This window comes from Myiozetetes cayanensis, unplaced genomic scaffold (genome assembly GCF_022539395.1).
Source record: "Myiozetetes cayanensis isolate MyiCay16 unplaced genomic scaffold, myiCay2020 scf19, whole genome shotgun sequence".
Taxonomy (NCBI): domain Eukaryota; kingdom Metazoa; phylum Chordata; class Aves; order Passeriformes; family Tyrannidae; genus Myiozetetes; species Myiozetetes cayanensis.
This window is the reverse complement of record NW_026087400.1, coordinates 10,117,509-10,140,153: the sequence shown is the minus strand read 5'-3', so window position 1 is coordinate 10,140,153 and position 22,645 is coordinate 10,117,509. Positions and strand designations below refer to the sequence as shown.

Below are 22,645 nucleotides of genomic sequence, written 5' to 3'. Positions count from 1 at the left end.
CCGGCGCACCCGCCCCGGGAGCCTCCTCCGGGGCCGGGGCCAGCAGTTGCCGAGCGTGCGGCGTGGCAGGCGGCCAGGCGGTGACGCGCCTGTTGCTATGGGATCCACCGCCCCTATAAATAACTGAGGAAAGGAACTTTCCTAAGTCAGAGACTTTAGGACACGGGACCCAGAACCAGATGGTCCGGAGGAGACGCGCCAGCCCCCGCCGCAGCTGCCGGAGCGGTGAAGCCCCGCCGCGCCGCAGGGACTGATCCAGCCCGGGTGGGCAGCGCCGCGGGGCCGTGCCCACGCCAGGGACTGCGGCAGGGTCTGGAGCCCCCCACCCCGACGGCGGCAGCTTGACCCTCTGCCGGGGGGGGCCCCCTGCGTCGTTTCCTCCTCCCCGCATCCCCCTTTGCTTTAATGCAACGCCTGGTGGCCTGGGACGCAGCATGCCTCCCCATCCAGCCGCCCGCCTTTAAATCCATGGAAGTGGCTAATTTCTATTACGAGGCGGACTGTCTGGCTGCTCTCAACAAGCTGCACCCGCGGGCGGCCGGGGGCCGCTCCATGACCGAGCTCACCGTCGGGGACCACGAGCGAGCCATCGACTTCAGCCCGTACCTGGAGCCCTTGGCATCGCAGCCGCCGCCTCCCGCGGCAGCAGCAGGGGGCAACTTTGAGCCTCCGTGCAGCAGCGGCGCCGGCCAAGATTTCCTTTCCGATCTCTTCGCCGAGGACTATAAAGGCAGCGGCGGCAGCAAGAAGCCCGACTACACCTACATCAGCCTCGGCCGGCACAGCCACCCCTGCGCCAGCCAGAGCCACAAGCCGGGGGGGCTGCCGGGCTGCTTCCCGCCCCAGATCGTGGAAACCAAAGTGGAGCCGGTCTTCGAGACCCTGGACTCTTGCAAAGGGCCCCGTAAGGAAGAAGGGGGCGCCGGGCCGGGACCGGGGGGCATGTCCTCGCCCTACGGCAGCACCGTGCGCTCCTACCTGGGTTACCAGTCGGTGCCGAGCGGCAGCAGCGGGAACCTGTCCACCTCGTCCTCCTCCAGCCCCCCCGGCACCCCCAACCCCTCCGAGTCCTCCAAGTCCGCCGCTGCCGGCGGAGGCTACTCCGCCGCCCCGGCGGGCAAGAACAAGCCCAAGAAGTGCGTGGACAAGCACAGCGACGAGTACAAGCTCCGCCGGGAGAGGAACAACATCGCGGTGCGCAAGAGCCGCGACAAAGCCAAAATGCGCAACCTGGAGACGCAGCACAAAGTCTTGGAACTGACGGCCGAGAACGAGCGGCTGCAGAAGAAGGTGGAGCAGCTCTCCCGGGAGCTGAGCACCCTCAGGAACTTGTTCAAACAGCTGCCCGAGCCACTGCTCGCCTCCTCGCCTCGCTGCTGACCCCCGGCCGGGCGGCGGGGCGAGCGGAGCCGCCGGTTCCCGGACCCGCTCCGCGCTCCCGGGGCCGGGGCGAGGGGGGGCGAGAGCCCGCGGCGGGCGGGCGGGCGGGGTTGGTTTTAATTTGTGTTGTTGCTGTTGGATTATTTTTGTTGTGTGTGTGTGTCTTTACAGACATGTTGGCGGAAGGCTCCGCCGCCGCGCGGGTTCTGAGCGGGGTCCGGGGGCTGCGGGGGCGGGCGGCGCGGGGGGACCCCGGCCCCGGCCCCGGGCGGGCTCTGCAGGCTGCTGGGCGCTGGGGTTATTTAAAAGAGCGAGAGGAGAGCAAGGGCAAAGTGATGCAATCCTTTAAGCATGGCTGGGAATGCTGTGTACATGATGCAATCTCGTGTAACTGTCAGTCATGGATTGAGTAATCTGTTAAAGATGTTCTTACAGTTTTTTTTATTATAAAGAATAATCTATTTCTATAAGAAAATACATATGTATATTTTGGGATCTATGCATTCTTGCTACATTTGAAGCATTAATGAACAATTTTAATAAACTTTATGACTAGGTTAAAAAAAAGTAGCTTGTTTTATTTTGAAGGCACGTTTAAAGTTAGATTAAACACAGGGTTGAAATTCCAGCTGATCTGGCTCATTGCTGTGATCAGGGATAGGGATTTTTGTTGGTCTTTTAGCTTTCTCTGACGCAGAGAAAGGAAAAGAACCAACCAAAACCCCCAAGAGAAACCCAGCAAAGAGCAGAGCTGGAAGCTTTAGCCAGTTCTTGTTGCCTCATTTTGTTTCCTTTAATCACTTGGTTTAGCTGCCGCTTGGGTGTTGTTTGGGGAGGAGGTGTTTGTGTTGGGGTTTTTTTTGCACTTCATGCTGTTCTGAACGTGTAGAGCAAGATGTGCTATCCAAACCATGACCAATCCTTGGCAAATAACACCAAGTCTGAAGTGGGAGGGAGGAAGAAAAAGGGAGGAAACTTTAAATGAGTTTTTGTTTGTGTTTGGGTTTTTTTTTTCTTTACAGAGTTTCTATTCTCTATGATTCAGCATTTCTTATGTTTGTAGTTTACAGGAATAAACATGAGAAAGTAGCATTTCTGTTGGATGTCGGTAATTTTGGTCGTTGCTCAGGAAGCTCCCATGAGACCCCGCCAGGTGAGAGTCTCCTGAACAACCCCCTTCCCTTTGCTCTTGAGACATTTTTCTGAAAACTGAAGATAGAATTCTCTGATGAGGAGTGTTTGCTTCTATATGTGTGTGTTTGCTGGGGGCAAGTGATGGGTAAGTGGGGGGTGGCAGAGGAGGAGGAAGTTTACAGCAGGCCAGAACTTTGTTTTGGAGAGATCCAAGGCTCTGCCTGCTGCTGGAACAGGTCAGCCCTGCTGGGGCTCCCAGCTCTGTTATTCCCCACTGTGTGCTCCCATGTCAAGGTCTGTAAGAAGTGCACAGTCTCAGGCTGGTTACGTGGAGGGAGTCGGGCAAATAATCACGTCTTACTCAGCATTTTCCATTTTCCTGTTAGGCTGAATTTAAACATGAATTTTTTAGATCCAGATTCCCTGTGCCCTGGGAAAAAAACTCCTTAACTGCCTGTGCTCTGACAGCTGAGCACAAAAGGGCTTTCCAGTATAAAGACAGGCCTTGAATTTGCTCCTATACATTCCAATACAAACAGCAGTGAGCTGCAGGACAAGTCTGCAACTTGCTGCTTGTTTCTAGTGTTTCTTTAAGCAAAACATGTTTTCTGCTGAAAGAACTGTTCTGCTTTTTTTGACTCTCAAGATCAGAGCCTCCTGCGGGTCCATCAGCTGGAGCTCTCCCTGGCATTTGTTACACATTCCCTGCGCCCCCAGGAGCCGTGCCGTCGTGAGCAGGGCAGTGTTGGTCCTGGTACAGATTTCCCCCCTTTGTTTTTTAATTTGTACAGTGCAGTTCAGCTGTTTTTATGAGACCCCAAAATAGATTTTCTTGGGTGAGCTCCTGCACCAGCATGACTCAAGTCCTTGCAGGCAAGATCGACGTTAGATCTTGTCTTGACTGTCCCTCGTGACGGTGATTACTCCAGCCTCCCGTGGCTGTTTATTCTACTATTCGTATAGTTACGAAACTTATCCACATCGTTAGATCCCATTTTCTTGTTGTGCTGTAGGCCATGCAATGTTACCCAAAGTTACAAGCAGTGTTCCCAGTCAGAGCCCAGTGCTGCTGAAGGTGGAACTGCTGGAAGACTTAAGATGTCCTCAACTACCTTTCTTGCTTTCTTTCTTGCTTTCTTTCTTGCTTTCTTTCTTGCTTTCTTTCTTGCTTTATTTCTTGCTTTATTTCTTGCTTGCTTTCTTTCTTGCTTGCTTGCTTTCTTGCTTGCTTGCTTTCTTGCTTGCTTGCTTTCTTGCTTGCTTGCTTTCTTTCTTGCTTTCTCACTTGCTTTCTTAACAATAAAGCTTCCAACAAGAGTTCAGTTTGTGGGGGCTGGAAGGCAGGGTAGATTAAAAGATAAGATGTACCGAAGGTATTTATATCTGTTTAAATAATAGTCCAGTTTTGGAGATAGAGCTCTACCAGGCATGAAGGAGCTAATCCCCATCCTTAGACTCTGCCTGCCACGGCGCAGGAGAGCCAGGGCGGTGTTGCTGCAATTTAAAGAATGATGTTTAAATTACTGCTCTATTCCAATGTATCTCCTAATTAGGATTACAGATTTCTCCTTCAGGAGGAACCTTGTGCAACAACGATTTTTTTGTCAGAAAGATGCAGTTACAGACAGGAAAACTGAGGACACAAATGCACCAATTTTACACCAGTCTCACAAGGAATCTGTGAAGGAGTCAGAAGGAGAATTCCCGAATCCTTCATTCTTAATCTTGTATTACCCTCATAACTTACATTGTAGGAGCTTTGTAGCGCATGGAGGTCATGAAATACCCCACTTTCTAAACCAGCATGTGAAAAAGCCCCTGTAATTAAAACATCTCCTAGAAAAAAATAGTATGGAAAAAGTAGTTGGGAAATGAATCTGAGAAAATTCCAAGCATAAAGTAGACAAAAGATTCCAAATACCTATTCTAATTGCAGTGGGGGAATTGGAAAATCCCTGTCCAAACAGTGGCTCAGCTCCAAATATTGATTTATTTTCCTATAACAAATAAGATTCTGCTGGCCAAGAGCAGGACTTGGGACGTCTGGGCTGGTCTCTGACAGGGTCTCCTGAGCTGCTCTTCCCAAAACCACTCAGGACAGCTTGTGGTAGGATTGTGCAGTCCATGTGCAGGCAAACCATGCAGAGAAGTGCAGGCACCAGAAGATCTGTTTTGAGTTTTACGAAAGTTTTTAAACAGCATTTCATTTGGGCTTTTTATTTCTTTTTTTCTTTCTTTTCAAATGATGTGTTACACTGGCTGATTTCTACAGGTCCTTCTTATTGCTACTAAAATAACAAGAGTAGAAATCAGTCTGTAATATCAAATCCCTGGCACTGACATCCCTGTTCCAAAGCACCTGGCACTGGTTCATAAGGTGTTTATAATTCAGTTGTACTTAGTTCTTCAAAAGGAATCATATGTAGCATTTATAAAATATATTTAAGAATACAGTTATAGGTTTTTTAGTGGTTCTTCAAATTATGACTCTCTGCTTATCTGCCCAGAGTGTGTGTAACCCCATGCAGCTCTCACACCGTGGTGTTGCTTTCCCACTGTTCCCACAGCCTTCCATTGGTGACTCTGGGAAGATGCAAGAAAAATGATGTGTCTTTCTATACTAATTGTTCCTCCTCTGTCAAAGAAAATCACCCAAATTGCACCCAAGGGCTGCTGGATGGGAGACTTGATTACATTTGATAACAGTGTGGTTTCTCCTCACTGAAATCCTGTAATAGCCCGAAATTAGAGCCTGAAAAAAGCTTTGTGCACAAAGTTTACCTTTGCAGTTGAACTGTGAGAACAACTGTCATTGATGTGGGTGTGTGTAAAAACATGAAGTTACTCTCACACTGGTTTTCAAGCAATGTTTCGTTAGCTGTGACCAGAATTAAAGTCAGTGCAACTCTGTATCTGCTTTAATAAAGAGAAAAGCTGTATATGAGGCCAAATTACATATCTTCTTTTGTTATTTCTAGTGATAATGCTCAATGCCTTGCATTTGCCTGTCATTCCAATGACACAAAGCGAGTCCAAAGCAGGGCTCTGCATTCAGTTTGGGCTGGATATAGATGATTATATGGTGGATGGGAGGAATGAATTCAGATTAGAATTTGATTCTCTTTTTGCTCCCAATTTCTAATGAAAAAAAAAAATTCTTTCTACTCTCCTGAGTGTTGGCTGTTTTCTATTTATGTCTTACACAAATGCTTAACAGTCAGAATTTTAGGGTGAACCTTGTATACTAATGTGAAGTGTGAAAAAAATGTTAAACATATGCCTGGATGTTGAAAAGGTCCTAATATGTTAAATGAGAAATCCAAACAAACTCAGAAATATACTTACTCCTCCCAAAGAAACAATTACATTCAAATTCTGAACACTTTTTCCAATCAATCAATCAATCAAGTCAATCAAGTAAAAATAAAACCATGTGGTCAAACCATTCAATCTGTGAGAGACACTCACTGAACAAACAAGTGAAACCATTACAAGAATTAAGCTTTATTTAACTCTTTGCTGGGACCCAAAACATAGTCTGGGAGTTTAATATTTGCAACCTAAAGCTAAACTTTGGTAGAAAGTCTACACTATATCCTGAGGTTTTCTGAGGTTCCTGATTCTATCCTGTGAACTGCAGCTGTGTTGCCCCAGCCTGGACAGACAAGCAGCACAGTCTGTGGTGGGTTTGTAAACACCTATAAAGATTAGGTACAGCTTGGATTGCCATCAGGATCATGTGAAATTTATGGTGCCGTGTTTGCCTGATGGGAACTACGTGAAACTCCACGGAGTTTCTCTTTGCAGTGATCCTGGAGTGCCGGCCCTGGGGTTTGATCCCGGCACAGCCCATCCTCGGGAGCTGCAGCTCTCAGGCCTGGCCCAGCCCTGATTCTGAGATGCTCCTTTTGATCCACTGGAAATCGGAAACTCAGCTGGAAACCAAAATGCCTTTTGTGGTCATTTCCCCACCTGCTCAATCTGCTCAGTTGTTCAAATGTTTTGTTTTGAATGAAGGGCTTTTCTCCCCTCCAAGAAATGCTGGTGGTTGGATCTGCCTGGATGTGAAAACCAAGAGGGGAGAATTCACGAGGATAAATAAGTTAGCAGTCGGTGAAAATAATTGATTTGCACTTACAATAGGGACACATTTAGTTCCAAACCTTCCAACTGGGTGCCACGATTTCACAAAGCAGTGCCAAATTTAACTCTCGTTTGTTATAAATTTTTCAAAAATTTATGAATTTACTGTGGAAATTATATAATAAATAATAATAAATTCCAATAATATTTTCTAGCTAATTAAATGCTAAGGAAGACTATGATCTACATCTGGTTTTTACCTTGTCCTGTCCCTTTGGCTCTTGCCTCTGAGATTCCTGTATCACACATTCCATAGCTATCAAAACACCTTCCCAGAGTTCAGGGTATTTAATCAGGGGTTTTAGTTAGGTCTCATCATTTCACACAATTTTCAGAATAAATCCTCTACAAACTCAGGCCAGAGAAGGGCTGGCTCAGCCCGCAGGCCTGGTTTAGATGGGCTGGAACGCAGACACCTCTGGAAAGAAGGGAGCTTTTGCCAGGAGGCTCCGGGAGGCTCCGGCCCCCATCCCCACACAGACCCAGCGCAGCCCTTGTTTGTTTGCTATAAATACCTCGGGTTTGCCAGTCTATTGCAACAGCACTTCATTAAGCCTGTGGTAAGGAGCTCACTGATGGTGCCTAGAAATGACAGTCACAGGAATCACAGCCTCCTCCAAACAACCCAAAAATCCCTCCGATGCCTCCCCTGCTGTGTCCCCCCTCCGGGAGCTCCCCTGGGCTCTGGGGCACGGGGGGTTTACGATACATTTTCTATAAGCGAACGGAGGAGCTCTGGTTTGAGAAATGAATGTTACGGTGACACGATGGGAAAATATTTCAGTGCAACATGATGAAACAATTACTTGGCTGCAGTAATTCAGGAAGGGAATCGCAAGAACAAGAGAAAGTGCCTGGAGCCGGTTTGCGAAGCAGAAGGAGCGCGGTGGCTCGAGCAGAAACATTGTTTTGCTGATTTCCCCAGCCTCTGCCATCCAGACAACAACTTGGAGGTGGATGTTTCTGGCAGGGATTTGCCACACTTCCCTGAGCCTAGGTGTCCTGAAACAGAGATTCTGCCTCGATTGCTTTTTTTTGCACCACCAAAGGCCAGAAAACAAACCAAGAATGTAACCTACTGAGATACTGGAGCGTGTCTAACACTTCAGTGTACAAGGAGCAGAATAATATCTGTGGGATAACTTGGCACAACGAGATCAGTAGAATTATAAAAAAAACCCAGGAGTAATTATCAAGGAGTTTGGTTGCTTGAAGGAATGCAAGCTGGCCCCCAGCCATGAACACTTGGTGCCAGCTCTGTGAAGAAACACGACTTCCACGCAGGGCTGGTCTCCTGCTGCTGAGTAATTGATGACCACTCAGGGTGGCAGCAAACATCTTTGTGCTTAAACTTAAGAATAGTACTGATTGTTGGGTTAAGTCCACAAATCTGAAGGAATAGGAGAGATGGCAGAAGGCCTTGATGTCTGAGTGTAGCTACTGGGTGCAGTGCCCTTAACCCCTTTCAAAGCAAATTACAGAGCTACAGAGTTGATGAGTGCAGAACACTGACAGAAATTAAGATGCAAGGGACAAATACTGAGCTTTGGAACAAAAGAGAGAGTTTCTGGTCCTATATATTGTCTGTCAGCCCCTAAATGTAACAGGCTGCACGCATGTATGTGCAGCTCCAGTTCCAGGTGCAGTTGCCATAGCTGCAGGTGGATCTGCCTGCTACATATTTATATCCCAATCTTACACACGTGCTTCATTTTGTGCATGTAGCTGTAGTGATTTCAGTGGAACTATTATTACTGGAATGAGTAATGATAAATGCATAGATCTGTATTTACATGGATGCATTTACATGGATCTGTATATACATGGATCTGAGATCACGGCGTCTCTGGGAAAATTTTTGTGCCTTGCTCAGTTTTACAGCACATGCCCTGGAAAATTCTAAGCACTTTCATTTCATGTGTTTTCAAATTTGAGAGAGCTACGCAGGCACGTGGGCTGATTTGGTTGTCACTTGCTGTGCAAAAGGAGATGACAGCGGCTTCGGCATTTTTGCGTTTCCCAGGAAGAAAACCACAACCCACCAAAACACCCGAGAAGTGGGATACAGCTGTGTTCTAACAGCTGCTCTTGGGTCCCAATTCAACAGAGTACTCCAGGGTATGTGCTATCCAGGCAGAAGCAAAGCAATGCTGAACACAAGCTTTAAAGTTTCGGATGTGCCAAGTGTGCTCTGCTGAAACACATCCTTCTAGAGCCTGCAGCTGCCTGGCCCCGGGATTACACTGTGATGCACGAGCATAAATCCTGGGAAAGAAAACCTGATGGAAAATCTGGATGTCCGGAAAGATGGTGAATGAGATGCACTCCAGCAGGCCCAAAGGAATCCTGATTTCCTCCTCCTGCACTTCGGGAGCCCATCCAGCTTGTGCTGGCCAGGTCTGGCAGCCACTGTCTCAGAGCATGGTGTGATAGGCCCTGGCCCTGGATCAAAGGGCTCTTGAGCAATAACCCACTGCACATCAGCAAGAGCTGCTGCCAAGAACCATGGACTTCTCTGGGCTGGAAGACAACTGATAAAGTAGATGCTGAGAAAAGCAGAGATGCCTGCATTGGGCAACCTGAGTGCGACCAATGGCTAGTGGAAAATGTTATTTTTATTTTAGCTCTGCAATTGCAGGGGGCTGATTTGCTAAAGGCTCTCCATTTGTACAGTGCTTGGGTTTAGATTTTTATTTTTGCAAAGCATTTTATTTCGATGAACAGATGCTCCCACTTTATGAGGAAATCCACTACTTCTTGGTAGTTCTTCCTCTGTCAATACCAAATATGGGTTGACTGTGCCATTCCCCAGAATTAGGGAATTTTTCCTGTGGAGTTTACTTGTGAAGGATGAGGAAATCAGAAAAAATGAGAATGATGCCCTGAATCCTCTTGTCATACAGGCCTGTGCTGGTTGTAGGGATACAGTTCTCCAGCAAGGCTGACAGACTGTAAAGGGAGTGGCAAAAAGGACAAGGAGGCAAATCTCCATGTGTGAAGGGGCCTGGAAAGAAGGAAGTGATACCCAAGAGCACACAGTTCTGGGAAGGCTGTTGCAAGCTGTGGCAGTGGTGGGAACCATTTCCAACAGGCACGCAATGGACCTATTTTCCCACTGACCTCATGGTAACGTGAAAACTTCACTCCAGCGCTTTCTGCCAAGTCCTTAAAGGCAAAATCTCAGCAAATGGCTCCTGCTTCTGTGTGAATTCACTGGCAGGTGCTCCTCTGCACGAGCCCTGCAAGAGCTTTATGACCAGAGGGACACTGCCTATTAAACAGCCGCAAGCTTAACATGGTATTTACTGCAGGACTGTGCCTCTTTATTGCGCAGAGCGAGGGAACTCCCTGCTCAGCCCTCCAGGTGGTCCCTCCAGGGCAGGGTTAAGGCACACTGGGAGAAGGGGTGGGGTTGGGTGGGAGAGGCTTTCATTGCTGCCCTACCTGTTCCGGGCATAAATTGAAATGATCAGTGTCTAAGCCCTGCCAATTAGACATGCCTTACTGACATGAGAGAGCCAGGCTGCTGGGATAGGGAAAATGAACATTCTTTTTAAAACAAGAAGCAAAATCCTGCTTCGGTGCACTGGAGTCCCAGAGCAGGAACAGAAGAGGACAGCAGGGACTCTGTGGGGTGCCTGACCTTGACCGGACAGGCAGGAGCTGGGCAACATTCTGCAACACAGAGCAGCCCAGGGTCACATCCCTCCTCACAAAGTTGTGTACCCTTCCCAGCAGTGCCTGTGTGCCAGGGAGCCCCTGGAGCAGGTCTAGAGGATGAGTCTGCAGCCATTCACAGCACCCTCTCCTCTGCAATGACTCCACTCCAACACTCAAGGTACCATCAGATGTGGGGAAACAAAAAGAGTGGTAACCCTTTCCCAGTATCCACCTGCCAACAAAGTGCTTGGGAGAGCAAAATGACATGCTTTTACAAGACTATGAAACTGCTCATCAAGGCAGTACCTGCGCTCTCAGGTAGTGCCTTCCTAATCTTCAGATCCAGAGGTTCCTACAGAGAAGAAGCAAAATGACCTCTTGTGTCTGTCTCTTGTTGGTTTCTGTGGACTGAGGCAGCCACTGTTCTGTTTTTCCACACTGCTCCCTCTCTAAGAGTTATCTTGGTTACTAAAAAGGCCAGAAATGATGGGGTTGGGTTTTTTCCTCAAAGAAAAGTTACCTGTGCAGCACATGTTTGTGCCTATGAAAGTACAGCTGTGCTGTGCTGCCACTCAAAAGCACAAGCTGACTTCATCCTCACCTGCATTTGAAGAAGAAGAAGGTGAGGATCACCTCCCAAACCCACCTATTCCTTTTGTATGAGCCATTCCCACCACTCAAACATTTGGTCCCTCCTGCTGCAAACGAAGCATTTCTGATATCTGCATTTCAGACCTTTGCAACTCTCACTTGCTTCAAAACAGGCTTTATTCTGAGAGGGGTTTGTCACCGGCACTTGTGTATGTGGAAGGTATTTTTAGGAATTGAAGAAGACAAATGGAAAAATTATTTATCCATGTAAAAAACATTTCATAAGGTTCTGCCTTTTACTTCCTGATGTCCTGGCAACTACAATCAACTTGGCTTTCTGCATCTACAGCTTGTCTGGATCCACAGTTGTCTGCACTTAACTCACCCTCAGACACTTTTCTGGGACAGAAAAGCTCCTTTACAAACACAGCACCAGGTCCTTCAGTCCTCCACTTGCCACTGTGTCCTGAGGGGAGAAGGGAGGGAAAGGTGACTTCCAAATAAAAAGCTCTCTCACTCATTTGTGCTCTCCTCCAGCCTCCCCCCAAGGATTAAACATTAGCTGGGGATCTCACCAGGGCTTTGTCCCCACTGCTGAGCCGAGCAGAGCCGGTGGGACCTGGCAGTGCAGGAGGGCACTGGCTGGGTCTGTGCTGAAAGCTGAGCCCAGATGGTTCCTTGCAGCCCCTGCTTCAGAGCAAAGCCCTGGATCTGGCACCGCTGCAAACTTCCTTGGGGATCTTGGGCTGGTCACTTCACCTTTCTTTGCTTCAGTTCTTTTATCTGCACACAGACACTTCCTGGCTGTGTCTCAGGTCTTATTTGTTTAAAGGAATGTGAAATGTGAGGTATGAGACCTTGACAATGCCATACAATAATTAAAGTTTATATTGAAAGTTAAAAAAAATTAATTAATTCAGCAGGGAAAGTCTTCTGGAGAAAATGACTGGAAGCACAACTGTCCCTCATTCCAAGCACTTCCCAGACAGTAATTTGACCACACAGAGTTTGGCTCATTATATATGTAAAATAGGTAGATGCTATTAGAAAGTAATTTTTTTTCCCCCAGTGAGTAGAGAAGCCTGTCCCTCATGAGGAAATTCTCCGCGGGGGCCGTATTTTTATCCTGTCTCATAATCCAAAGGTATTTAAAATCACCCTCAGAACTGAATAGCATCTTCCTTCTTCTCCCTTGAAGCTGAGCTCTGCCTTCGCTGAATTGCACTGAGGACTCAGCACTGCCTGTCAGGGTCCCTTCCCTCTGACAGTTTGTAATTCCTGATGTTGGTGGGTATTGTCACGGATTTATTCCGTGTGTAATTACATGTTGTTCAGGGACACCACGCCACGATAATAAAGCTCCACGTGATCAGGCTGGACTCGTCAGTCAGCGTGGAAAAGGACTGAGGGGAGTTCATAAAAGCACTTTTAAGAGACTGATGGAAATGTCCAAAGAAAAGAGAAATTAGCAGTGTTTTGGACTGTTTAGGATTTTGCAGAGCAGAAGATGAATCAGGTCCGGAGAGAACACACCACTGGATGTCCCCGTGTGGCCCATCACATCCTTCTGAGTCATCCCACCGATTCCGTGTGAGCAGGAACAGCACGGTGGGATCAGCTTTAGTGACTTACTCGTGTGAGTAACAGCCAGGGAGGGGAATTTCCCTCGAGCAGTGCCAGGGTACCAGGTGAAAGACACCGGAGAAATAACCTTTCTAGGCAAAACTCATAATCACATTTTTCCGTGTTATTATTTTCACTTCCCTACTCCTCGCTTTAGGAATTTTATTATTTCAGATGAAATGCTAAAAACGTGTCTCCAGCAGCTCCATCAGAAGGCTGTATGTGCCCCAGTCTGATGATCTGAGACATCTGGCACTTGCACTCGGGGCCTTCCCGCACGGCAGAAATTGCCCCGGGAAGAGAATGCACATTTCCAACATCCAAGTGAAACAGAAATGACCAGATAGTTCCTGGTGCACAAGCCAATTTCCAAGGCCAAATCCAGCTCTCTCTAAGTCCAGGGGAAAGGTCATCGCAAATCAGGAAGAAAATTACTGAGTTACCAGCATTGCAGCAACAGAATAAACTCTCCCCAGGGGACTGACTGGGACAGTGGGATGTCACCCCTGGCTACTGGCAGCGGTCCCCTCGTCATTACCCTCATTAAGGTGGTCACCTCCAAACCAAACAAGTGCACACTTCAGTCAGGAACATAAAAGACTTCAATTAGATTTATATAAGAGCATTGCAAAATATTAGATAATAAATGCTGCCTCCAAACAAGAGCAGGAAGATTCATCGCCCTACAAGGTTTGTCTCTGCAACAGGCACAGCCTGGCTATTTTGGGGAAGTTACACCTTGCCTGGTGACAACACTCGCTCTGTGCAAGAGGAGAGGGGGTACTGCTGGCACGCTCTGTCTGAATCTGACAGCAAGGCTGAGGTTGGCACTTCACTGCATGAATCACCAGCTCCTGAAATTTAACAGCGTGCATATGCAAATCACTAATTAACCGCATTAGCATAGTCAGTTACCCAAACTGTAATCTCCGTCGTATCTCTGAGCGAGGCAGGAGATCCCACACCCATGGGCAGGTTTGCATTTGGGAGCGTGGTTTCCCGGGAGCTGCGTCCAGAAACTGGTCTCATAACCAATTTTTCCTCGTGCAGTTCCAGGAAGGAAAAGAGGAGTGAGGGTTTGTTGAGGGGCTTCCTCTCCTGAGAAATACTGGGGAACTGTACAAAACCAGGAGCTGGTGGGGACAACTGGGGAACAGCTGAGAGGGATGGCAAACCAGGCATGATCTCCTTTAATCTACTGCCCATCCTTGAGGCTCCGTCAACCCAAACAATGTGGATTTTCCCCTATTAGCAAATATTCTGACACAGGAAAAGACCATGTGCCAGATTTTGACTTTATTTACATTGAATTACCTGAGATTAGAATCTGAAACTAGAAACTTTCTTTATACAGTTACAAATAGCTATATTATGCAGTTTTAAGGGGTTAAGAAAAGGAGGAAATCATAACCACAGAAGTCATAAAGGCAACTTATCCCAAGCCAAATAGTTTTGTTTCTAATGCAGGGCTTTAATTATAACATGTCATATAATGATGACATAGTGCTATAATAGGCAAATATAATGCATTAATCTGATATTATATTCTGGCTTTAACAATAGGTGCAGTGAACCAGCCTTAGTGGATAACTCATTCAGAACCTATCTGCACACTCCACCTAGATACTTATCTGCCTCTTTAATTAAGTGGAGGGAAACTTCTTGAGGCCATACCCATAAAGCCAGTCTCTGATGATAGCAGAGTTACTGGAAGCCTTTGGTAATCGTTTACACCCACGTTTTGTGGTTAGCTTCCAACTTTGGCTCTTTCCTTCTCACTTTGGAACCACCTATTTATCCCCCAGCGTAAATCCCCTGCTGTTCTTGTACCAAAAGGGGCACAAAGGACCTCAGGGTTTGTTTGAGTGACACGTCAGCTCAGTGTCATTGGCCTCCTCAGGACTGAGCCAGGCTCCCTAATTGCAGCCCTGAAAAAACAGCTTTGGCAAATCTTTCACTTACCAGTGAGCTGCTTGAAACGGGAGCAGCAGGGTCCAGGCAGTGCCACCTCTCTGGAACATGAGTTTCCAGACTGTCCTTGGAGACATGGCAGGAACCAGCCTCAGGGGGAGCAGGACGGGGCCCCTGGAGTAAAATCACCTCTCCTGATTCCGTGGGCCCTGTGTAGCTTTGTGTACGTAGTAAAACACCCTTTTTTGGCTTCTTCAAACACGAAGAGTTGGGAGCATTTGCACACAATGAGAAAAATAAAACTTTAACTAATATATTCACTTGGAGAAGGTGGTTCCCGGGTTGCAGGGCTTGCTCTCTGCTTGGGATTTGTGAGAGGAACATCCTGCTCTGAGGCTGGAAGATACAGAACTCAGAAGACACAGCCCCAGCACGGTAATGGCACAGGGACAGCAGTCTTGAGGCCACGTGGGCCAACATTCTGAGGTGACAGGAGTGTCCAGCAAGCCCTGCAGCAGCACAGAGGAGCTGCCCCAAGGTCCCTGGGCTCCAACACAGCTGAGCAAAGCACACGGTGTGAGCACAACCGAAATGGCTCCACCAGCCTGCTGCCTCCTGCTCCTTTTCCTCTCCCTTGCGGTCACTTCCGTACTCTCCTCCAGTCTTTTCCAGTGTGAGAGGCTCTGCTAATGACCTTTGAACAGACCATGTTGAGAATGTCACTGCAGAGCTTCTTAATCTTACGGTGGCGCCTGGATAATATGGTGATGGGCACTGAAATGCTGAAAAACAGACAGACAGATAGTGAGATAAGATTAGATATGGAAGTAATTTAGGCAGTCATCATACAGAGCAGCTGACATAAGTTCATTTGTAAAGCCAACTGCTAAAATTGCTTTAGAAGTCCTTGCATTTTAATTCTGTTGAAAGGCAGACCTTTGATCTGAATTGTTTTGGTGGCATGTGCATTATTTGAATGGAACCTCACCTGGCCAGGTAATACCAGCCCGGCCATTCCTGGCATACTATTGCCATAGGAGAACAGTGTACATGCAAATCCAGCCCTACCAATAGCTTGGGGCAGGCAGATAACTGAGCATCATGGAGCAGACACAGACTGGAGGCACGAACACCACTTTATGCTGATATGTAGAATGAATCATGGCTAATAAAAGGCTCAAACAACCATATGTATGACTAAACGTAACCCCAAAACACTTTTAAATTAAGCATTATCAAAAAATAAAAGGAGAAAAATTAATATAGAGTGTTATTGGTGCTGCTTTTTTGTGAATATTTATTAAAATACTCTGAGGGAGGCGGAGGAGGAAGGGGAATAAAACAGACCTCTCTGATTCACTATTGTTTATAGCCCCTTTTATATTCCAGCTCTCAGGTATTAGGAAAACACTGGGATGTTTGTACTGCATTTATTGCAGGGGAAATGATTTACATTCACACTTTATGTTTTTGTAATTTGACATTAAAAAATTTTCAAAGGCACTTCCTAGGGCAGTTTATTTTTGAAGTGGGTTATTTGTTTTCACCCTAAATCCAGGGCCATGGTAGTATTCCCAGCTATGGAAGGGGCATGAGAGTCAACCTGAAAATGTGGAGTTGGTTACTCCCTGTGTTCCTCTGAAGAGCATTTCCCAGCACAGACACTTTGCAGCATCAGTCCCACTAAAGCAAAAGCTGCCAAATGCACAGATGAACCACAGATAAATTGTTGCATGTCTTAATTAGCGATGGCTGAACTCTCAGAAGATTCTGTGGTTGAATTAGAATAAGCATTCAGAAAGTTCAAATGTTAATCCAAGCCTCTCTAGTTTATACTGGTGGAAGTCCTTCTCCAGAGCTGGTTTACTTATTCCATTTTTAATATGTCCTGGCTGAAGCTGGGCTTGAACCACTGCACAAACAGCAGCTGGCATGAGAAGCAGCTTGTTCTTGCCCACCCAAAGTCAGTAATTGCAGGTGTGAGCAGCAGTGTCCACACACCACTTCCCACAGTCTTGTATCCTCCTGTGACACTTTGGCATATCCATCCTCGGCTCTAAGGCTGGAAGGCTTGGATTAATCTACTGAGCTGTTAGAATCTGTGTTTCCTTAACACTTGGGGAGCTCAACCTCTTTTTGAAGGCACCTGAGTCTGGTCAATGACTGCAGTGAAGAAGCCAGACTCCTAATTTGAGCATCTCTTTGATGTGCCTGCACGTTGGAAGGCTCAGGGTCCAGCTGCCTTGGGAAATGCCTGGTGTTACAGTGACCTGGACCCGACAGCCACTCCGGTATGGGATATATCCAGGCGGTTTTCCTGCCCCTTGGTGTGCTAATGGACTGTAACAGAGGAAACATTTCTCTCAACAAAAGTGCCCATGTGCAATATTCCTACACCCCAGTTCCTCACTGTGCATGGGCTCCCAGCAAGTCCACAGGGTTATCTGTAAAGTGTTGCCAAGGACATCTGGAACCTCCAGCTCTCAGCCTGTGACTGAAGAGCAGGGCAGGACGAGGCCAGTAGCTACAGGAACTGTACTAATGTGCCTAAGTCTGCATGAGCAAACGCTGGCTTTGTTATGCATGGATTTGACATCTGCAAAGAGTTGTCCAGCTTGGGAATAAATGGAGTAAGTGTGTTTTTCCCTGGAGCTCTGCATGCCAAATATGTGCTAATCAAGCACAAAAGAATGCCACTGGCTGAGGCAACCATTTAAAAATAGGCACCTAGAAGTATTACGTAGTAAAGTGCTAAAGAACATCGCTTTAATTTCAATTTTCAAAATTGCCAAGCAGCCTGCAGCTCCTGTTTGTTTGGTTTTGGTTTTGGGTTTTTTTTTCTTTGAGAATCAGCCACTCACACATTTCCGTTTAGGTTTTGGAACATGATTTTATATTCCCGTTTTTTGAGGAACATTGGCCAAATCACTGACTGTTGGCTGGAACCTTTATCAGGAAATCTGTAACTGAACATTCCAGGTCAAGATGCACAGAAACCAAAAGTGGGCAGAAACTTGTATGGTATGGTGGAAGAAGTAACACAGATTAAAAAAACCTGTTTCATTAAAAAGCCAAGTTCAGGAGAAGGGACAGAAATGTACTTTTGTGAACCTGGAATGTGTAATTTTGTGTTTGCAGGGATAACAGCTCTCCTTCTCACAGCACTGGGACTTCCAAAGCTTTGAATGAATAACTGTAGCTAATGAATAATAGTACCTTCAAATAAGATCTTAATTGCAAAACAAAGGAATAATAAAGAAAAGTTAATACTTTTTTATTTTATTCAAACCTTAGAAAAGTTTAGGTTGGAGTTTGGGTAAAGGTTTGGTTGCTGCCATTTCCCCTTTTATCTGAAGCAGCTCACTCAGACCTAATCTTCATCATCTAAACCACAGGATTAACACACAAAATAACTTTGGAGCAAGCCAGGTCCAAGCAGGAAGCTGCAAGTACCATCATGTCTTTATGATATTAGCCAGCAAAATAACTGTGGTTTCTTCAGTTTTTTTGGTGGTGTGTTTTTTTGGTTGGTTGGGGTTTTTTTGTTTTTGTTTTAATTCACTACACTTATGTTTTCCTTGAAAGGGGGTTGAGTTTTTGTTTCTTCTTTGTGTTGGAAACTTTCAGATTCCCAGTCTCAGTCCTAGAGGGAATTCTCGTTCCCCTGGACAACCCCACCAGCCTGGACCTTACGCAGAATGGCCGAGGATGACTCTCACTGCTCAGCTCTTCGGTGCAAACCAAACTCTCTGGCCACACTGCACCTCTCCTGCCTGGTCAAGGGTGAAAGAAAGTGGCTACAACTGTATCATGTGAGGGGACTTGCCCTGCTGGTGTGTATTAGGCTGGTAATATTCCCACTGAACTGGCTGGGCTGAGAAGATCGATGCTCCTTTACTTCTTCTGGGATCCCAGTGGGTTTTAGGTGGGAACTGTGCACTAAGCTGCTCAGATCACAGCAGTTCTGGGCATGTCCAGGCATAAAGCTGCTGGTACTGGAAGAAATGTTATCCTGAGCAGGGAGGAACCTATGGAGTTGTAGGTGCTTAAGTCCTCTTTTGCATCTGGCCCTGACTTGCAAGGGAGGAAGAGCCAAATGCTCAAAGGCAGCTTCCATTTTATGGCTCTAAATTATGCAAAAAAATTATGGACTCGATAACTTTGCACCTGCATTTGTATTGAGGTGAGGGAGAGCCTCAGCCAGGCACGGAGAGGCTCTGGTTCTCTGCCCTTTCTCTGCTCTGGGAATTCAGAAGGGAGGAGAGGCCTCATGCCAGCAGCAATCACAGTCCCCATGTGTGTCCCACACTCCCATGCAAAGCTCCGTGGTTGGTACACTGGGTGCTTGTTGGGCAATGCCATGGAGAAGGCTGGTTTCCTTGGAACATTTTCTGTTCATTGTACTGTTCCTTCCCAGCATTTCACAAACCACCACAAAGCAGGGGAAAAAAAAACCTTCTTAAAATGAATTGTGTGTCTCTTCCCTCGCTATCCCAACAGCCTTGGCAAGCTCATAGGAGCCAGGCAGAGCTGGTCTCTGCTGGATGTTGCTCTTTGCACAATTTTATGATAATTTGGGGGAGTTTGCATGATTGAATGGTGAAAGCACAAGGAGAGAAGTCAGGACTCAGCCTTCATTCCTAGTTCTGCCACCAAGATCCTGTTTGTATTGGGATGATACATAAAAACTCTTTTGGTTGTCCCATGGGCATGAACCTTGTCTTATGTATTTGCTGCTTCTGTTGTTTTCAGGGTTCAAACCAAAGCAATAGCAAAATGTCCTGATTTCTCTGCAAAACAAACCATAAACCCAAGGACTGTGACCTCCCTGCTCTGACTCAAAGGCTACTAAAGACAATGCAAAGACATCCTCTGACTCCTGTGGACTTCACTGTGCAGTCCTTGATCAGATGGAAAAGAGAGGGAAGGCCACTAGAACTCAAGGAAGCTGTGGGAAAATTATGATAGATATTAATGGGAGTTAAAAGACACCCTCAAGGGATGCTGGAAGCAAGACTCCTGTCAAGGCTTGGCTAGAATACCCAAGTTTAGGGACCCAGCTTTTGGAGCTTCTTGGCTCATCCCTGGAAGAAAACAGCTTCCCATCTTAACCTCTTAGTGGGAGTTCTGGATTTGTCATTCACAGTACTTTCCATACCTGAAAGAACTACTCAGTTCTGCTTTCATGGCAAAATTCCCGGTGATTTCATCATGAGCACAGCTCACATCCTCTTACTATCTGCTGTTGTGTCCTTTCCCACCTTTCCATGCCGTGAGGCTTGACTGGCAGAGTCACAAGGACACTCGTGCTCATTTTTGGCCTCTGTTTCTTTGACACAGGTAACAGTTGTTAACTCCACCTAAAGATCATATTTGTTCCTGTAGCTACCAAAACAGGAAAGGGGGAAATGAATTCAAACACTGTCTCCTTCATCCATTGAGAGAACATCTCCTGCTTGTAGTGACAGCGTGTTTTCTCCTGGCTTTTCCCCAAAAGCTTTACAGGCGGGTTCAGGTGGGGTTAGGGAGGAGAACAGGGCACCTGGACTGTCCTGGCTGCCACAGTTGCAGAAATAGTCTGTAAATGTGGCATGTGATCATCCCAAAGCGCACACACACACATACACACACAGAAAAAAAAATAAAAAAGGAAGAAAAGAATCAACCAAAAATGTATTACTGTTCTGGAAAGTGAAATCCCATGATTGCACTTGGCTGCACTGCTGTTTCAGCAGTGTGATTTCCAAACCAGTACTGACTTTGTGGTGCTTCTTTGACTATCTACATCCCTGGGGTTGGTACCTACAGCTGCTCTCTCTGCCTTTCAAAATCCTCTTCCCAACAAGTGGCAGGCTATACATAAAACCTGGAGAGTTTATCTAAGAACAGTTTTCCTAAGTTATTTCAAAGCCTTTATCAAAATAAAAGCTGCAGACACATAACCATGATCCACGAATAACCATGTCGTCTCTAACCATCATGCCATCAATAACCATCTCCTGTCATGGGCCAGAATGAGGGAGGCTGGAGAACATGAACTCTGATTAAACAAGGAGATGCTTTGGGTTGTGATCAGAGATGGCTCTGTCTCCCAACAATGGGATTCACTGGCAGCAGTGGCAAAACAGATGTTTTGGTTCTTAAGGAAATGCTTTGATTCAAGTATTTAATTTTGCTCTAAGTGTTTCTAAAATATAATTAAGCACTTAACTAAAATGGAAACTGAATCCCAAAGCTAAAATGTTTCACTTGGAAAATGCTAGATTTGTTTGGAATTTCAGGGTGATATAACTAAACCCATCCGTTGAAACTGGTCATAGTTCCCAAAGCATTTCGATTTTCCTAGATCTGAACATTTTGGCCAGGATTATCTGATGATAAATAAGGGAGGATGTTGCTGTGGAGAAGCAATGTGCTGTCAGAAGCAGGGTTTCAGGTGTACAGGTGTGCACTATTCCACCCCTGCTCTGCACAGAGCTCCCAGCAGGAGGGTGGGGTGGGTACAGTCAGGAGTCAGTCACGCTTTGCTTTTAGCGTGTTACGAGCTGTGGAAAAGTTACATCTCAACGGACCCATAAACTCCACTTGGCAGGAAAATACCAGGCACATTTGTGCTGCCACAGAAATACAGTGTCATAATGAAAGAAGTGGTTCTTTTCCTTCAAGATTTCCTTCAGGCCTGTCCCCAGAGTGAATCCCAGGCAGGTGATTTATTGTTTATCCACACGACATTTAAGCAGGATATTTAATACAGTTGCAGTTGATACTTTAAATTCAAACATAACATCGATCCAACAATTTTTTTGGCAAATAAGAGGAAGCTATGGAGTGTCAAGAATCCAAGGAGACTCCGACCTAATTTACATGGTGTTGCTCTCAAAAGCTGGCAGCAAGGAGCGCATCTTTTTCGAATGTTTCTATTAGGAGCTGATGTTTATGATCACTCTCAGCTTGGCACAAAAACATTCTTCTAAACATTTACATTTCACATTCTTTAGGACAGTTGAAAAAATGTTGGCTTGCAGTTCTCCACACTGCAGAGAGGCCGTGAGGAATGTTATAGTAGAGCGTTAATAGCCTTGTACTTTTCTTGTTCTTTGATTTATTGTGTGGTAGTTTTTATACTAAATATGTTCTTGATGTTGCCTGTCCTGAGTTGAGTTTCACTCAAACAACATGAGCCTAGGTTTATTTTTTTAGCTAATAAAACCAAAGTCAATTAATTTATTAACAATGCTTTGTACTAATGTTACAGTCACCATTTGGAGACTTTCCCATTTGAATATATTCCCTATATACCGTTGCAAAACTCCCCAGCAGAGTCAGAAAATGAGCATTTTTCAAGGGGTTCATCCATGAAGGAAAGACTGTTGCTGTTCTGTTTGTGCAAACAATGTCACCTTGTTCTGGTTTGCCTCTGCCTCTGATTCACAATGTACAGGATCAGCAATAAAATTAATAATACAGAGCCCCTGCTCAGTCCCTCTGGCTCCCAGGTAACTACTTCCATGAGTAACTGCGTGTTCTGGCTGCTGTGTCACCCAGTGCTGGGGAGCTCTCCCAAACAGTGCCATCACCCAGCTGGACTGACTGCTCGTTCCTGCTGCTCCCTCCTTGCACATGGCCTGCCCAACCTGACCCAGCCAAGCAGCACTAGGAAAAAAAATTGAGAAAAAAACAGCACTGGATTTATTCTTCAGCAGGAGAATTGTTTTCAAAGCAAAAGTACAAGTAAGTTGTAGATTAGAGGTGTATAAATACAACTGATGTGTTACCCACTCCTGAAATCACTTAAAGGGAATGGACACTACTGACATAGTTAGATGGATTAGGGCTGAGCCATGGGACATGATGAAGCCCTAAACAGTGCTAGTTCCTGGGAAGGTCACTGAGAGTTGACGGTACCTGGGGACTACAGGCTTGAATAAACACAGGAGTGTCCCCATATGAACAATTTCTGTATCAAATCATCTCCCTGCTGTGTTGCAACCAGTGGGAGTCCCCAGCCAGGCCCGCTCCTGTGGGAGAGCTCACTCATGGGCTGAGGATGTGCAGATGAGGCTTGGTGGGACATGCTGGATGCTGGGCACTGTCATTTCCATTCTCTGTGCTAAGGTGTGTTCAACCCCTGTGAAGGGACACGTCAGACACAGTGGCTTCAAATCAGCTCCTGCAGCTCTGGGCCCTTGTGCTGTCAGCTGGA

The 22,645-nt window shown here is 46.3% G+C and overlaps 1 protein-coding gene across 1 annotated transcript; it reads left to right on the top strand.

Annotated features, from left to right (window-relative positions):
• Positions 1-154: 154 nt before the first annotated feature.
• Positions 155-5,468, top strand: CEBPB (CCAAT enhancer binding protein beta). The gene is made up of 2 exons (XM_050314114.1): positions 155-2,533; positions 3,161-5,468. Exon 1 carries the CDS (start codon positions 406-408, stop codon positions 1,378-1,380), a length of 975 nt encoding a protein of 324 aa, XP_050170071.1. The 5' UTR covers positions 155-405; the 3' UTR covers positions 1,381-2,533; positions 3,161-5,468.
• The last annotated feature ends 17,177 nt before the right edge of the window (positions 5,469-22,645 follow it).

Coding starts and splice junctions, on each gene's coding strand:
- CEBPB (XM_050314114.1), top strand. CDS start 406: ATGCAACGCCTGGTGGCCTGGGACGCAGCATGCCTCCCCATCCAGCCG.